The sequence below is a fragment of the Takifugu flavidus genome, chromosome 9, assembly GCF_003711565.1.
Source record: "Takifugu flavidus isolate HTHZ2018 chromosome 9, ASM371156v2, whole genome shotgun sequence".
Taxonomy (NCBI): domain Eukaryota; kingdom Metazoa; phylum Chordata; class Actinopteri; order Tetraodontiformes; family Tetraodontidae; genus Takifugu; species Takifugu flavidus.
In genome coordinates, this window is record NC_079528.1 from 12,637,082 (window position 1) to 12,653,053 (window position 15,972).

The 15,972-nt window shown below is 44.1% G+C and overlaps 2 protein-coding genes across 3 annotated transcripts; one reads left to right on the forward strand and one right to left on the reverse strand.

Moving 5' to 3' along the window:
• Positions 1-3,182: 3,182 nt before the first annotated feature.
• gpr101 (G protein-coupled receptor 101) lies at positions 3,183-6,440 on the forward strand. Its single transcript, XM_057042484.1, has one exon. It carries the CDS (start codon positions 4,042-4,044, stop codon positions 5,338-5,340), a length of 1,299 nt encoding a protein of 432 aa, XP_056898464.1. The 5' UTR covers positions 3,183-4,041; the 3' UTR covers positions 5,341-6,440.
• A 113-nt stretch (positions 6,441-6,553) lies between these two features.
• On the reverse strand, positions 6,554-15,780 carry LOC130530901 (transmembrane 9 superfamily member 2). 2 transcript variants are annotated; one of them, XM_057042476.1, is made up of 18 exons: positions 15,485-15,780; positions 15,103-15,170; positions 14,921-15,014; positions 14,680-14,807; positions 14,398-14,527; positions 14,167-14,294; positions 13,816-13,924; positions 12,767-12,846; positions 12,557-12,662; positions 12,214-12,264; positions 11,748-11,880; positions 11,429-11,548; positions 11,292-11,349; positions 10,537-10,696; positions 10,294-10,445; positions 10,101-10,212; positions 9,393-9,564; positions 6,554-7,482 (listed from the first exon to the last, which is right to left on the reverse strand). In XM_057042476.1, exons 1-18 carry the CDS (start codon positions 15,620-15,622, stop codon positions 7,415-7,417), a joined length of 2,007 nt encoding a protein of 668 aa, XP_056898456.1. In that variant the 5' UTR covers positions 15,623-15,780; the 3' UTR covers positions 6,554-7,414. The 2 variants fall into 2 exon arrangements, with proteins under 2 accessions (XP_056898456.1, XP_056898457.1); XM_057042477.1 differs by lacking the exon at positions 12,214-12,264.
• Between the last annotated feature and the right edge of the window lie 192 nt (positions 15,781-15,972).

Genomic DNA, 15,972 nt, shown 5'->3' on the forward strand with positions numbered 1-15,972 from the left:
GAGTAGCTACAAGACTCTACAGTGTTACATAAAATAATTAATCCCTGAAGTCAAAAAGCTGCATGCTGCCAGCTGGAGAGAGGGCGAGAGAGACGAGCTCTTTATACCAGCTTTTAACCACTTTGGGCAAATGGCCAGGTGTGCCCAGAGGTACACTAAACTCCACCCACCTGGACATACAGGAAAAACATGCACACAGGCACGCACACAGAATCCACAGGTAGGACCTGACAGCACGAGAGGGCCATCACAATATTTCCTTTACTGCATCCTAGATACACAGAATGGGATGGCGCACAGCTTCTTATAAAGAGAAGTGAACATCTGAGGGCAAACCTGGGTCACATAGCTCCTTTCACTAAAACACAGATTAAACATTTTGGACTTTTGTCTGGTGCCGCACTAAAATTTGGTAAATGCTGTCGTGAAGGAAAGCTTTTTCTGGGCCGGAACCCTTGCTAAATTTTTAATGTAGTTAAAACTAGCTATTTTTAATGGAATCAGACTTTGAGAAAGTTATAAATGCTATAAATTTGGTACAAATGGAGGTCTGGGTGGAGGTCTATTCCTCCTTTTACTGTATCATAAATACATTTTAATTACTTACTAACCAAAATATTCACTTTCTTGGATCTTTTCCTATTTTACTTGTTTTTAAATTGAGTCCTCATGATTTTTAACTAAAAAGCCTAAAGAAGGCTTTAACTCTGAGAAAAGTGTGAGTCAGAGAATGAACACAAAGAAAAGAGGTTAGCCAACATTCCCCAGAGTTTAATTTAATCCAGTGTTAAAAATGCGGCACACAAACGGGTGAGGCTGCAAAGACAAACACAACTTCCCTGAAGTCAAAGCTTCATGGGAGAGTGATGAATTTCCACCCGAGTTCAGCCAAATAAACGTGGGATATTCCAGCATCAACCGGGGAACGGGCAGAATGGCGACCTTCAGCCCTCCAAACAGAGCGTCCGAGCGGCAGCAGCAGTGCTGGAAGGCACCACGGAGGGTGACGGCCACTCCAGCCACTCAGCCTCATCCAGCCTGCAGGAACTGTGACATTATGTTCTGTTAGAAAACAACAAACAGGAAGCTGAGCAGGAACCTCGTTTGTCCTGGATCACTTTCCATCAAAAGTCAGATGTCAACCCAGTAATCTTGGACTGGGCTGTTCCTGTTGTGTTCATGTTGGGATGTTTTGTCACCTCCAGGCCTCATCGGGAGACACATTTCAGTCCGTTTGGCAAATCAAAGTTAACATTTGTTGCGTTTTATTGTCTCCTCAATGCGTCCTCAATCTGCAACAGCTCCTCCCCCACGTGGAGTTAAAGATCCTTATTTTTATATTCTTTTGATTCCAGGAATTGATTTCACATTCATCACGAGGTTTTCTCTTTCTATTTCTTTTTTGATTTCATGTATGCATCTAACCGCTCTCATTCCAGGTGGAATGTAAAGGGTGCTTTCCAACATTTGCCACCTCTCTTCACATTGCAATGCTGCTTTTGCTACACACAAAAACACATTTTTGCAGGAAATAATCACCACCTCAGTTTTGTTTACCAAATCCACCCAGTTCAGTCTTTCTAGATGTCTGCTCCCTGAAATAGGGTGAGAAGGCTGAAGGAACTTTTTTGGCCTGAAAATATCTTTTTCACCAAATTTGGAATTTTAAAGCATGTTAACGTGACTTAAGTAGGGAAAACAAGAGATTTCGCTCATGCTGGCTCATGCTTCAGTTTCTAGACCCCTACAGTAGGTGTCAGTGACTGACAGTGAATGAGAGATGGGCTACAGACAGAGGAGGCGGGGGAGGGGGTTGAGGACAACCTCTGTGCTGCATGAGCAGGCTAAATAACCCACAAGGCATGCAGCAGGCTCCTCTTCTGCCTTTGAACCACAGTCTATTTAACACAAGAACACGGGGACGTCTCTCACCAGCCTTTGCCGTCGCCTCCATTTCGCTTGCGATCTAAATCTGAAACATAGGGCGCTCAAGAGTCACATCAAAGGCTTTTTTGATAGCTCAGATAGAGGAAAGACTTGAAATAAAATGACTAATTACAAGAGTTGATTAGTAGGCCATGTAAGCTACAGCCTAATTGGATTGCACAATGTAGTGCAGCTTTTGTTTTCGTTGCATATTAATCGAGTCTCTTCTTTTTTTTTCTGCTTTAAAGGCCGCGCTGAAGGATGGGATGTGTGTTTCCATCAGGAAAAAAGAGAAAAGGGAAGAAAAGGTGGCTTATATAAATGTGTAGATTTTCCCAGCAGGCTTTGGAATTGAACCTGGGAGATCAACGTCCTTATTTGTCCAGTCGTGTGATATTTATCTGAAGCGCTGTGTTTAAAGTGAATCTGCATTATTCAGCCAGAGGCTAAACAATAAAACAGCTGTGGTTGGGGAGCAGATGCAGCACATTCATCTCTCCCTGCATCCAACAGAAATATCATATTGTGAACAGAATTCTGCTTAATATTTACATTTCTAGTCTTCTGTTGACTCTTGGCTTTTTCCTGACGAGGTCTCCTCAGGTGTGCTTTACCCAAAGGTCACAAAGATCCTGATTTGTACCTCTTTAGAGCGCACCGGCACGGGGAGAACATGCAGACCTCCACACAGTGCTCTTTGCCCAGAACTCAAATACCCACTAAACTTTGGGGCATGAACTTCCTGTGAGTAATAAAGCAGGTTGAACTGTTATAAAACCAATAAATGCAAAATGAAAAGCTCAAGAAGGAAACCCCTGACAGAGGTCCATGAGCATGGCTGTACTCCACATTGTTTGCAAGCAAAGAATGTCAAGGTACTGTGCAATGACAATAAACACTTCGTCACTTCTCCTTACTTTAACATCCACTAAGGAGATACACACTATATTCAGAGACCCTTTATCAGGTGATCTTACCCTAATAGATCCATCCTCTCCATCAGACCTTGTTGAATAAATGGAAAATAAAACTGTTCTGGGAGCCATAACTACTCTATTGAATAACTAATGTTCATAATAAAGAAGATATAAATAATTGAATTGAATCGTTTCCACTGTAAAGTGGAAATGAGCGTTGGGAATTGGACTGAGCCACGTGTTGCAGAGACTAACAGATGGTAATTTATGCTCAACCCCGTATCTGAGATGTCCTGTCAAGAAAATAACCCAGTGATTTGTGTCTCCGAATTGCTTCCTGCGTGGTTACACAAAGTGTCAGGTCGGATTGTGAAGCGCACTTGCGCATCCACGGTGAGGAGGATGGAAACGGGTGGGAGGGGGTTCGGTGACAGGCTCCAGCGGCGGGGGAGATTTCAGCGCAGGTGTCCCTTTTCCCCCCTCTCCTCGGAGACAAGAGCCATCGCCTTAAGTCTGTTGAGGAGGAATCAGAGCTGATAAAATAATAAATGTCTGATCTGCCGTGCGAGCGGCGTTGGGAGAGACGCGGGCGTGCGGATGAGAGACCCCCGCTGGGTGAAGACACGCAGCGTATGTTAGCTGAGCCGTGAAAGCCTGCTGCCATTGACTGGATCTGAGGCTAAAATGGGAGCAAAACGATGGAAAGCGAGCGGAGGAAAGCGATCGTCCTCAAGCGGCGCCGCGCATCGCTGACGATCCGAAGGCGCGCGACGGTTCCAGCTTTGGCGGCGTTTGCCCGCGTCTGGACATTTTCAGTCGACGTTTAAACGAGGCAGCGGCACTGACAACGTAGGCAATTTACATCTTCATCCCACAGATGGGGGCTGCACGGAGAACTGGGCCTGTAGATGAGACAGGTGAGACGTTCAGGGACTGATCACAATGGACGGTTCCGAGCGTTTTTCTCAGAATGACCGACGCAGGTGCCTTAAATGAGCGACTGGAGGAAAAATATTAACTCTGACACGCAGGTTGATGGTTCCCAGTGAAACAGCAACAATGGCTGCAGAAGGGTGCCGCGCTCCGTGGAGAAAATAGCGGCCGGGTCATCTCTCCAGCCGTTCCGCTCATGACCTGACTTCAGGGAGGCCTTGTGCAGGATGTGAGGTCACCTACACAATCTGGTGTCTGACCAACAATGGCAACCACGCAGCCGCCTTACACCGGCACAAACGACACCGGCGGTGCCTGGGTGCGCTCCTCCATGGCCGACAGCGTGGTGAAGATGGTGCTCATCGCGTTCATTCTTTGCGTGTCCTTGTTTGGGAACGTGGTGGTTCTGCTGGTGTTCCAGAGGAAGCCTCAGCTCCTACACGTGGCCAACCGCTTCGTCCTTAACCTCCTCCTGGCGGACCTGCTCCAGACCGTTTTAGTCATGCCCTTTGCCCTCGCGGCCACGGTGCCGGCCGTGTGGCCCCTGGATGCCCGGCTGTGCCAGGCCCTGGTGGTGCTCATGCACCTCTTTGCGTTCGCTGGAGTCAACACGATCATAGTCGTCTCTGTGGATCGCTACCTGGCCATCATCCACCCGCTGTCCTATCCCACCCGTATGACCCCTCACCTGGGCACCAACCTGATCATCTGCACCTGGGTTCTCAGTTTACTGCAGAGCACGCCCCCCCTCTACGGCTGGGGCGCCATCGGCTTTGATCGCCATTACAACATGTGCTCGGTGGTGTGGTCGTCAAGCCTGTCCTACTCCATCATGGTGTCCACCTTCTCCTTTTGGCTGCCTGTAATAATCATGCTGGGATGTTACTGGATGGTTTTCCGAGCAGCCCGGAGGCAGAACGCTCTGGTGCACCCGATACAGGCACAATCCTACTCCCAGCCCGCCCCACAGGAGTTCCAGGGCCCGAGCGTCGCACAGCCTCAGCAGGCCAGTTCACCCGATGGCCCTTACTCGGCCACGGGGTACCCGGTCAGAGTTCGGCACAGACGTTTCCACTACCACTGCAAGGCAGCACGTGTAGTGTTTGTCATCATGGCATCGTACATTCTCAGCATGGGGCCTTACAGCATCCTGAATACTGTATCTATGAGCGCCAGGACGGCTGTTCCACCCTGGCTGTCCTCCCTGGCTCTTGTGCTCTTCTTCATGCAGTGCTGCCTCCACCCTTACATCTACGGTTACATGCATCGGAGCGTGAGGAAGGAGTTCCTGGCTTTACTCTGCAGCTTATTCTGCAAACAAGGTCACCCCAGCCAGAGCTCGGCGGTGGAGAGCTGCTTCACGAAGACGGAGGGGCGCCCGGGCGCCCACTCCCACCTGCCCAGCACCGCTGCTCGAGTCTTCCCCCTGCGGACCTGGGAGGAGTGCACCACGTCCTCCTCTCCCACCTGCGAGAGGAAGTCGAGGGACAGCCGCAAGGAGACCACGTCCACCAGCATCAGCTCCGAGAGGGAGATCACGGTGCAGAGCAAACAGAGCACATGACCGCGGCGGGGGCGCCTTGATCTGATGGAGTGATGTTACCTTTCTGATCACGTATCTCAAGTGTCAAAAAGTTGTCCTCAGTCTGAAAATACATATATAATACATATATGGTGTTGCTCTCTCTCTCTATATATATGATTTGCAGTCAGTGTACAGAAATTAAGGACAGTATGTAAAGTCAGACAGGCCTTTAAAGCTGCCGTTAGCATTATAATGTATGCAACTGTTGCATTAGCTAGTGTTGTGTAAAAAGAACACAAAGTGGTCAGAGTTGGGATCACTGCTGGAATCTACAAACTCTATATGTAATTTTGTTGTGTTGCATTTGACGAGATGTACAGTACAGCCCTCTCGTGGGCAGGTGAACTTTACCGTGCAGCCTTTGAACTCAGGATACGCTCTCGAAGGGGACAAAAGTAGTGCCGAAGTACTCCTGTAGACTGTTTCTTGTTGGTCTGGTCTCAAAGCATGAAGATGGTTTAAAAAAAAAAGACAGTTCAAGCAAGCTTGGGCTTCGTTCCTCTCTTGAAATGTATATTCAGTATTTGTTGACTAGTGTCAGACCGAGTAAGCACAGTATGACTAAAATAAATTGTTGAGTCTATTAGTCTTGCATAACTTGCACCATGTTTTATGTAAGATGCCTACAGTGAAACAGCTCATCATAAATGTATGGAGAATTGTACAAAAGAAAGTGAATATTAGCAGGAGAAACTGCTCTTTTAAGCCGTTCAGGGATGCAGATTACGTGATTTATCCAAGTGAGGACCAATTCAATTAAGTGGGTATTTCTTGATACCGTTGCCACATTGTGTGCATCATTTAAAAAGTGAGCATCGTCACTGTGCGATATCAGGAAGCGCCTGAAGGAACAAAATAGACCAGAGTTTGGACAAAGGGTCAGATGGGTCGTACTAGATTCGAGAAGACAATCAAACGTGTGTGTTTGTGCACTGTGGAGGACAGAGAGGCGCACAGGTGAAGAAATGTGCGACCGAGACCGCTGAAGTGATGGCCCGAACTGTTCGACGACACATTTTATATTATTTCTCCTCAATTGTTACAGGTTGTCCGTTCAATAAAATGTTGTAATAACCGTGTTCAGCAAATTTGTCTTTTAAAAACAATTTTAAAAAAGGTGGCCGTCGCCGCGGTATCCGAGGGAGAAATGGCGGCTCGGCCCGAGTGGTGGCAGAAATAGAAGCCCCTCGCGTAGAATTAACAACATTTATTTGAAAAAAGTGTTATCACCTTGGGTGATGACTCCACACTGCTTTAGGCACAACGCAGCAGTGTTTAATGTAGTCAGCAACAACTGAGAGTTATGATATATGAGGAAACACATTTTTAAGAAGAAAGATCACAGACTGTAAAGATAGAACATACATCAATCATCAGACGGGTCATCCTTCATGTGCAACATACTGCACTCCTCTTCACTGGCGGGTGCTTCTCTCTCCCATGGATGCTAATTTTTAATCTAACTATGGAATATAAAAGCATAGAAGAACCGGCAACTAGCGCTTCAGCTACTTCCTGAACTACAATACAGGTGACATCTATGGGTTGATATAACCGATTGTAATCTTGGAGGGTAAATTAAGCGACTTACGGCATCTTTCATAATTATGACAGCCTTCACGTTGCGCTCTCTCACTCATGCTCCTTTACATATTATGTACACACATTTTCTCCCCGTCGTTAAATGATGAAAAAAAACCATAAATGATTACAAAAGCAAAATACATAACATTTTACCCTCTTAAGGAAAAAAGAACCGCAAACATTTGAGGCCTTACTAGCTCACCAAAAACTGCTTACTACGGTACCCATATAATTGAACCCCATGCTGATTCAGAAAACTGGTCACCGATGAACAGAGAATCATTGTATTTTTTTTTTTAAGGAAAACAAAACAAAACAGCAAGGTAGGTTTAAAGCATACGAGAGGACGGGCTCTGCTCTTCGGCTCTTTCAATGCCAGGGAATGGCTACAGTTCAGACCTGTTAATCTCTCACCAGCACTGAGGAAGTCAGTACTGCTTCAGCAACGAGTCAGTCTTTCCACGGGCCTCTAGTCCACCTTCACCACACTGTAGATTTTATTTACAAACCAGAAGCAGGCGAAAAATCCAATTGTTCCTAGAAAAAGAAGCAAGATTAGTGAGAAACTGATGTGAGGGAGGAGCGCAGACAGTTGCAGACAGTAGCAAAACACTCCTACAACTAACGACTTGGATATAGACTTTTTGACAACATAAACCAAGCCTGCGGTTTATCACAGGATATTATTCTCCACTGCTAAAAAGCCAGATTGGTCAAAATCCTGGATGAGTTCAGCCGGATCTTATCGAACCGCTTCACTGAGGTCACGGAGCCAAATCCTGAATTAAACCGAGATAAAAAAGTGGCGATGAAATGAAAAAGACGGGAAATGGAGTACATAAAATGGTGGATGAGAGAGATTAGGATTATTTAGATCACCACTGGAAGCAAGGAGGGAAACTGATCATCTCCTCCTTGAATCCCTGGATTATCTTTATCATTTCCTGGCTACTGACAGCCCTGACTTAAGATAGTGTCAGGCAGTGCTGCAGGCTAACTTTTATCTGGCCTAAGAGCGTCATAACAGCAGGGAAAATGTCACCAACTGACATCATGGTGAGAAGTAGAACTCCTGGGCGACATAAGAACTAGCCTGCTAGCATATGTTGTACATTATCCTTTTTCCTCCACACTCCTCTAGTCTGAGTGGGTGTGCAGCAGCGCACAAGACACGAGTGCTGTTACCATGCCGACATGTGTCAGTCTCTTAACAGAGACAAAAGAGGCACTGCAAGGTTTTTCTCATCGGAGCACGGTGATAAAGTGCGGTGGACTTGGTCATCCATCGCCGCACGCAGCTAAATAATAAAACTAGAGAAAATGCCCAGAACACACACAGGCTAATTTATTAAGGGCTTTAAATGATAAAATCTATTTTATCATGATTTTTTAGGGCTATGTTCTGTTTTACATTGGGCCAAACCATTGCTCTTTATAAAACATAACCCTAAAAGAAAAGATCAAACAGACACTTAAGGCCAAAGAACCTGTATGAACAGCTTTTGATTTAAATGTTTTGTGCAATCACGCCAAAATAAGGAGCGCCGTAATCAAATGCCAGTGTTAAAGTGGTTTGCTTTGCTTTGGTGTTAGCTGTTGCCCTTGGCTACGGAGCGGCCGGCCTCCTGGCCTCGTTCAGGATACTCTCTCTTTAGGTGATTGAACAGGTCTGTTCAGTTCTTCAATGAAGATGATGACGAACTATCACAGTCAACAGCCGTAATCACTATCATATAATAATACAACTAACAGTGTTGCTGACCAATAAAAATGAGACAGCAATAAAAGTTCGTTGACAACGGTATTTCATCCTGATTTTTGCTGATGAAAGCAACACTGGATGTGTTGCCGTCCAAAGTGTGAAATGCGTCTGTGCAAATGTTGCGAATGACCATCTTAAGTGCTTTGTTGTTTGGGGAAAAGCCCAACCAATTCCCTACAATTCAGGTAGAGTCTGCTGCGGGAAGGTTGCCAAGACATCCACGGAACTGCCCGTAATTCCCTATGATTGGTTGCTTAAGCACACATGAACCCACATGACTGACCCTATAGGCGATTCTATAATGTCTCCGCTTTGTCAGATCACCAACACGTTCTAATTATTTACAGTCTGATATCGTCATGTTTCATTAGAGTTCCACAAAGGAACATTGTGAGTAGAAGCTCTACAACTGCATCTGACTGATCTGTGCTTTCAGTCATTAAATGTCAGCTTGAGGTAAACTTTTTTTTCTTGCCACTGTCAACAGGAACAGGATTGAATTCCTGAATGAATAATGACAGTTGTGATCTTGCACTACAGACAATGAGAACAGCAAATATCACCGTACACACCCTGGTGTGTTCACACACCTCATGCTGTGTAGAAATAACACACAGGCTCTCCTGGACAGAAAAGAGGCGAGAAATGGTTCTATATTTTTAAAAAGAGTCCCAAAATAGCTCACCTGTGAACAGGAAAAAGATGAGGACCATAATCATAGTGTAGCCAAAGTAGAGGATGGTGCTAGCAGCTCCCACGATTTGTAGCTTAGAGAAGAAGTAATGCACGCCGTAGATGAACAGATAGACTGCTGTGAAGCCGCTGGTCAGGAAGGAACGCCACCACCAGTGATAATCCTGTAGGCAGATCAAAACCTGTTAGAATCTATGTATGCACACTGAAACTGGGGAAATAAACACATATCACAATTAGGGGTGTGCCAAAATTCTTGACCAAATCTAGTTTAAGGGCAGAGAGAGAAGGAAGGTAAGCACACACCCAACCAGAGGCAGCTCAACACAACTTGTTGGTCAAGAATACTAACAGAGCCAGTTCATGCCTATACAACAACAGAGACAGGTAAATATAACACAAGGGTAACCTGGGCACTTCCAGACTTGTTTGTCCACATATTTGAACTGAGATGTAGAGATACATCATATACCGCCACCAGGGTCTTAACAACAAGGTACATTCACAGAAAGTCCCATTACAACGTGTATAAGAGCTGCGTCATCACAACATCCTGTTTCAGCCACGTTGTTTCCATGATAAAGGCCAGAAAATAAAGGCTTTGGGTGGCTACCTTTTCTTTACTTTCTTTTACTCAAGGAAGAACAATCAGAGAAAGCAAATTCATTTTGGAATGTGCACGGGAAGAACAATAAAATACCTCTGCACACAAGTGGAAGTAGCAGAGCAGAATTGTTGCCTCCGAGCAGGTGATGACCAAAATAATGAAAACCAAAAAGAGGAAGCCGAACATGTAGTACATCTGGTGAGACCTGCAATACAAAGGGCAAAACGTGAGAGGCGCACACAGAAACGTGACTTACAGACTGTTCAAGAAAGACAATTTTCCTTACCAGATACTGTTGAGAATAAAGAAGAGCTGGATGAAGATACAGCCAAAAGGCAAAATTCCACCCATAACAATTCCAGGAATAGGCTTTGTGAAGAAAGACTGCTCAGGAATCTGGCGAGGGATCTGGTTTGTCCTCACTGGTTGTTCAATCGCCTACAAATAAGCCAAAAGTGCATAGATGTTAACCCGCTACATAGTTAGCTTCAGTTTTTCATGGGGGAAAACAGTGGGAGGCATGACTTACAGCTTTTTTGAATCCAAAATAGGCACCGACAAAGGTGAGTGGCACAGAGATTCCAAACCACAGAGCTAAAATGGCCACCAGAGTGCCAAAGGGGATAGCTGCAGATGAACCCTCGACCCAGAGTATCAGGTTCATCAGGAAGAAATCCGCAAAAACGATACTAAGGCACAAAGCGGGAAGAAACAATACATGTCAGATGGATAAATGCTGGGAGGAAATAAAAGCATATGTGCATCATGGGTTACTCCTGGGAAACACGGTGAGCAGATTAGATTAGCTCTGGTAACATATCCTGAGAAAGAAACTGCTTTTCTTTAGTCATCGGAGACAGTCAGGAATTTTAATTTGTTACACTACCCACAGGGGAAGAGCACTTCCCATAATTCCAAATTAAGCCTAGTTGTTCCCCAGAAACCCTTTCAAAATAAGACTTTTTTAAATTAACAACAGCATTTGAGAGAAAACACAAATACAAGCCAAGATTACCTAGTATTTATTCAACCCACACAGTCTCATTCATTCATTTAACTATGGTTCATTTAAACAGCTTTAAAAGTGAATTGCCTTTAACTGTCAACGCTTCACACAGTCTACAAATATTTGTGCAAGTACGCAGCAGCTTGTGACAGTCGAAACTGTTTAGCTTGCAACGACAGGTGCTGGCTGGATACCGGATGACTGCTGCCCAATAAAAACGAGAACATGCACAGATGATCACTTCTCACCCAGGGTGTTAGGAGAGGAAGCTAACTCACCCAGGGCAGAGCAGAGCTGTCAGCAACACGTTGGTCTTCCACTTTTCACCCCCGAAAGCTGACGAGAATCACAAACACCGTCAACAACAACTCCTAACACCGCCGAAAATGAAATACATTTCTATAATATGGCTCACTTTTGTACAGGCGAGCGGAGACGTAGCCGGCGGGCGTGCCCAGCAGGACCCAGAGGACCACAGCACAAGTCATGAGAGCCCCTCTGTTGGCCGGGGACAGGAAACCCAGGCAGGCCAGGACTATAGTAGAAAGATTATCAATGCATTTATTCACACAGATGGCATTCCATTACACAGCTACTGTAAACATGCAAATTACAGGACTCCTTTCAGCAGGCTGAAGACATAAACCCCCCCTTGACAGTGTTGAAATTCTACTAGAATTTTTCTATCGTGGGCTGTCCCGACAGAAGACCAATGAATGTGAAAACGCGCTCACAGAGTGTGATGAATGTCATGATGAAGATCTGCGTGCCCTGTCCCAGGAACACTGACAGCAACATGCCCTTCCTGGGGGGTCGGAACACATCACCGTGCACTTGCTTCCATCCCGACTCTTCCTGTGCATCCTCCTGGGGAGGAGCAAACCCGAGAAAAGATCAACACCACTAAAGATGCGCTCTGTGCTACAAAGGTTAAGGTGAACCAACCACCAGCCACAAACAGTCACGTCAAGCTTCGCAGGAAAGAAAAATATGGTGAAGACCTGCGCACAGGCAGCAAAATATAGAGCGAGTCTCCTGATTGGAAGAAATATTAAAACGTCTTGAAAGATTCACATTAATAAAACAACTGCACCAGATTTTTCTCTTCTTTTCCAATGTGATTCTCTGCTGAAATTAAACACCCAAACACCCCGTTTAATCATCATAAAAGTTCTTGGAAATGGCTTTCACCAAGCTTACATAGGGTAGAAAGGATTTTCTCTCATCCGATGAAAACTTTATCAAGTCTGCCTGTGAAATGTAACAAAATATTTATAATTTTGAGTGGTTGCTGGCCCAATGTTGGAGGTTGCTATCACACTATATAATCATTCTACACTTTTGCCAGTTCCAATCTACTACAATCAGGCAAAAACCCTAATTTAATAAGTTACTGTCAGGCATTCAGCTGAAATCCAATAATTTCATCATCATATTGGGATAAGAAAAAAAATAGTGTCAAGTCACAAAAACAAAAGAGTCATTTTGAAAGATGAAGGGAAAAATAGATCAATAGTTTATTGACAGATGATAAAAACCATACCTGGTCCACCTGGTTGTATCTGGCAATGTCCTTGTGTAAGGTTCTCAGCATGATCATCGCAACCATCCCAGACAGGAAGAGAACGATGACTAAGGAGTTCATGATGCTGCACAGAACACGCAGGTGCCATAGTATCAGTCAGCAACATCAACACCAGTGTGACAACTCCCACAACTGTTCATGTTATGGAGAAATAAAATCACTCCATACCTAAACCACTGAATGTTGGTGTGAGGCATGGAGACGAGGATGTAGTCCCATCTAGAGGCCCACTTGATGGAATTGTCCTCCTGCAAAGGAAAAAGGTGTCTGAGAGGATGACTTACATATAAACTGTTCTTTTAATGATGAGGCTGGGACAGAACATACAAGCAGCTCTATATAAAATTATTAGCACTATATGGACAAAAGTATCTGGACACCTAACCATTATCCCAACGGGGACTCTTGTACTTTAGTATTTCTGTGAGAACTTGTACCCGGTCATTCTGAAAGCAGTGATGAGGTCAGACACTGATGTTGGCCTTGAAGACCTGGCATATTATCTCTATTAGTACACCCCAAAGGTAATCACTGGGGTTAAGGACAAAGTTCTGTGCAAGCCAGACAAGTTTTTCCACACCAAATTCCTCCACACACTTCTTTCCTTTACTGAACAGTTGTTTTTGGTATGTGGGGTAGGGCATTACCAGTCCTCCAATGAAAAACAACCCAGTAACTTCAGCCCTCCTCTAAACCGCACAATCACCTGAATGCAGTCGGACACATAATGTTCACCACGTTCAGACTGACTAACAGATAAGAAGAGTGATTCCTCAGTACCCACAGCATGTTGCCCTGCTCCACAGTCTGACGCCTGACGTCAGACTCCACAATATAAAGCTCGCTTGCAGCTGTTCGGCCATGCAAATTTGTTCTGCGGCAGGCATTAAAGCTAGTGGAAGTTTGGAACACTTCAGCTATGGAATCAGAAGGGGTTTTACATGGATTTTTACTTTGATGGAGGTTTTTGTTCTTAGGTGCTTCTACTTTCTATTACCATCACTTACAGTTGACCAGGGAACTTCCTATAGCAGAGGAAGCATCATATTTGAGGCTAAACTCTTTTTCATCGCAAAAAATTTGCAAATGAAGATTTGCATGAATTCATACATCTGTGGCAAGTGGTCAGAATAAAAGAATTAAAAGTAAATTGCAGGATTGGCGTAATGCTTTTGCCCAAATAGTGGATATTACATTATAATTGTTTGGAGTCTTACCGAAAATGTGACAGAGTAGGTGTAAAGTATGGACACATCATTATCAAAATCGACAGGGACCTCCATCGGTGGACCTTCACAGGTTGGGTTGGTTTGATCTGTATTGATGCTATTGTATCAAACAAAAAGTACAGATTATTCATTGATCTATACATGATTTTTGGCTGTTGCAGCCAAACTCCCCATATAACTCTGAGTATTGTTACCGTGTGAGCCCGGGCTTACGGCTTCACCTCACAGATCCAACTGTGTTCCCATATTTAAATAGAAATGTAACTCTTTATTTATACAGGGGTTAATTTCCCTTGCGCGAACATTGTCGGTTTGTGTCCACATAGCAACCACGTTTACCTTTTCGGCTCCAGAGTTGCAGCAACTAGCCGAGCTCCTCTCCACCCTTCTGCTGCTCCACTGTGATAAGTGATCTTGATATCGACGTGGTTGAACACATAGAATGTGTTCTTCTTGTTGAACTCAGACTGTGAACAAGAGGGTGTCAATTAGCCTCACTAAGAGTTCTGCAGTCATCAGCAAAAGCAAACTGAACAAATAAAAATAGAAATGATTTAAATTGCAACTGACATTGATGACACAAGCATCTTTAGCTCTGCCATCCATGGTAACAAGACAGCCGATGGGAAAACCGGGGTTACAGTATTTCTGACCGTCTTCCACATCATAGCACCAAGTCACAGGCATATTGTCAATGATCCTAAAAAACAAAAGATAATTGACTTACTCAATGAACGAACACATTAGGCCTCATTGATTACTGTTTTTAATCTTTAAAACAAAGCATCCAATGTTTACAATATTGCAAAATGTAACAACTAACTCTATTTAGGCTGATAACTTGATACTGACCAGTGGTGCTGGTAATTCAGCTGCATTCCCATCTTGAGAAAGTCCAGCTTGGCCATGTCCTGCCTGGCATCCTTTTTGTAGGTTTTTGTGCATACTTTCTTGCATTTAATATCTTCATTGAATTTGAACTGTAAGACAAAAAAATGAATCACAATAAGCAAAGAAGTTACGTTGTATATGGATTTAAGGCGAGAAGGCAGCATAAATACTAGACTGAGATGTTTTTTATTGGTTGCCCAACCTTGTAAGGTGAAGACTCAATACGTTCGCCGAACAGCACCTGACCAAGGTTTTCAGAAGGCCTTCTTTCCTTAGTGTCTTGGCAAAAGTCAAACCTGAAACATACATAGTTGTGATCGCAGGTGGAAGAGACACCGAAACACGAAGCGTATAACTGGACTGCGAATACTAAATATGACTTACACATCGTATTCATAAGGCAGGACTGACTCCACGGAATCCAGCCGGTTGACAAACAGCTCTATCTCCGACTACAAGTAGAAAGAGTTTTAATCTACAAACGCTCGACTGCGCAGCAGTGAGACTATGAATGTCGATTAATGCATATCATTTAAAAATTGTAAGTAGAAAGCTACATAGTCTATAACAGTAGATGTAATAGAACGCTATTAACAATCTATCAAAATTTTGTGCCAGTGCTAGTGCTCCAGGTAATAGCCGGCGCCGAAGGGAAAGCTAGCTAGCAAGCTTTGGGAAGGCTATGAATTTAAATCCGTATGCCACTTCCAAAAATCTGATTTAACGTGGCGGCTGAAACCTTTTTGGATATTTGATTTATTCTCACCTGGCAATCTTCTCCAGCGCTGCTTTCATCGCAAAAACTCACTGGGGCCAAACCCGGAAGATAAAACGCTGTACACGAATGGAAATACGAGACTAACGAATAAAAACACACAAAACTGATGTGTATCCGCCTCTTCATTTTAACACTAATGGGTTCTAAGAAAACCTAATATTCCACCTAAACGATGATAACTTTAATTTTATGCCCACTGTACACAGACCCTTCCTCTTCAGGACGCGGTGGCTTAGCTAAACAGACTGTGACGTTGCGCTGTCAGGCAAATGCGGAAACAATAAACCTGACACCGGAAACCATTCATTTTTACCATCAAAATAAATTACCGTGTCAATTATTTCATGTGATTTCTTGTAGCTATGTGATAATATTGCATGGAGATACATAAATACAACTTTTATAGAAAATATTTGTATCCAATTTATTACAAATATTGCACTTTTAATAATAAAATAACATATACTTTTATGTTG

What these genes read in the sequence shown, in the direction of transcription:
- gpr101 (XM_057042484.1), top strand. Translation starts at nt 4,042, where the DNA reads ATGGCAACCACGCAGCCGCCTTACACCGGCACAAACGACACCGGCGGT.
- LOC130530901 (XM_057042476.1), bottom strand. Translation starts at nt 15,622, where the DNA reads ATGAAGAGGCGGATACACATCAGTTTTGTGTGTTTTTATTCGTTAGTC. An exon ending in GCAACTCTGGAGCCGAAAAG is followed by an intron (nt 13,925 to 14,166) that starts GTAAACGTGGTT and finishes TTGATACAATAG; the next exon opens with CATCAATACAGATCAAACCA. An exon ending in ATTTTGGATTCAAAAAAGCT is followed by an intron (nt 10,446 to 10,536) that starts GTAAGTCATGCC and finishes GCTTATTTGTAG; the next exon opens with GCGATTGAACAACCAGTGAG.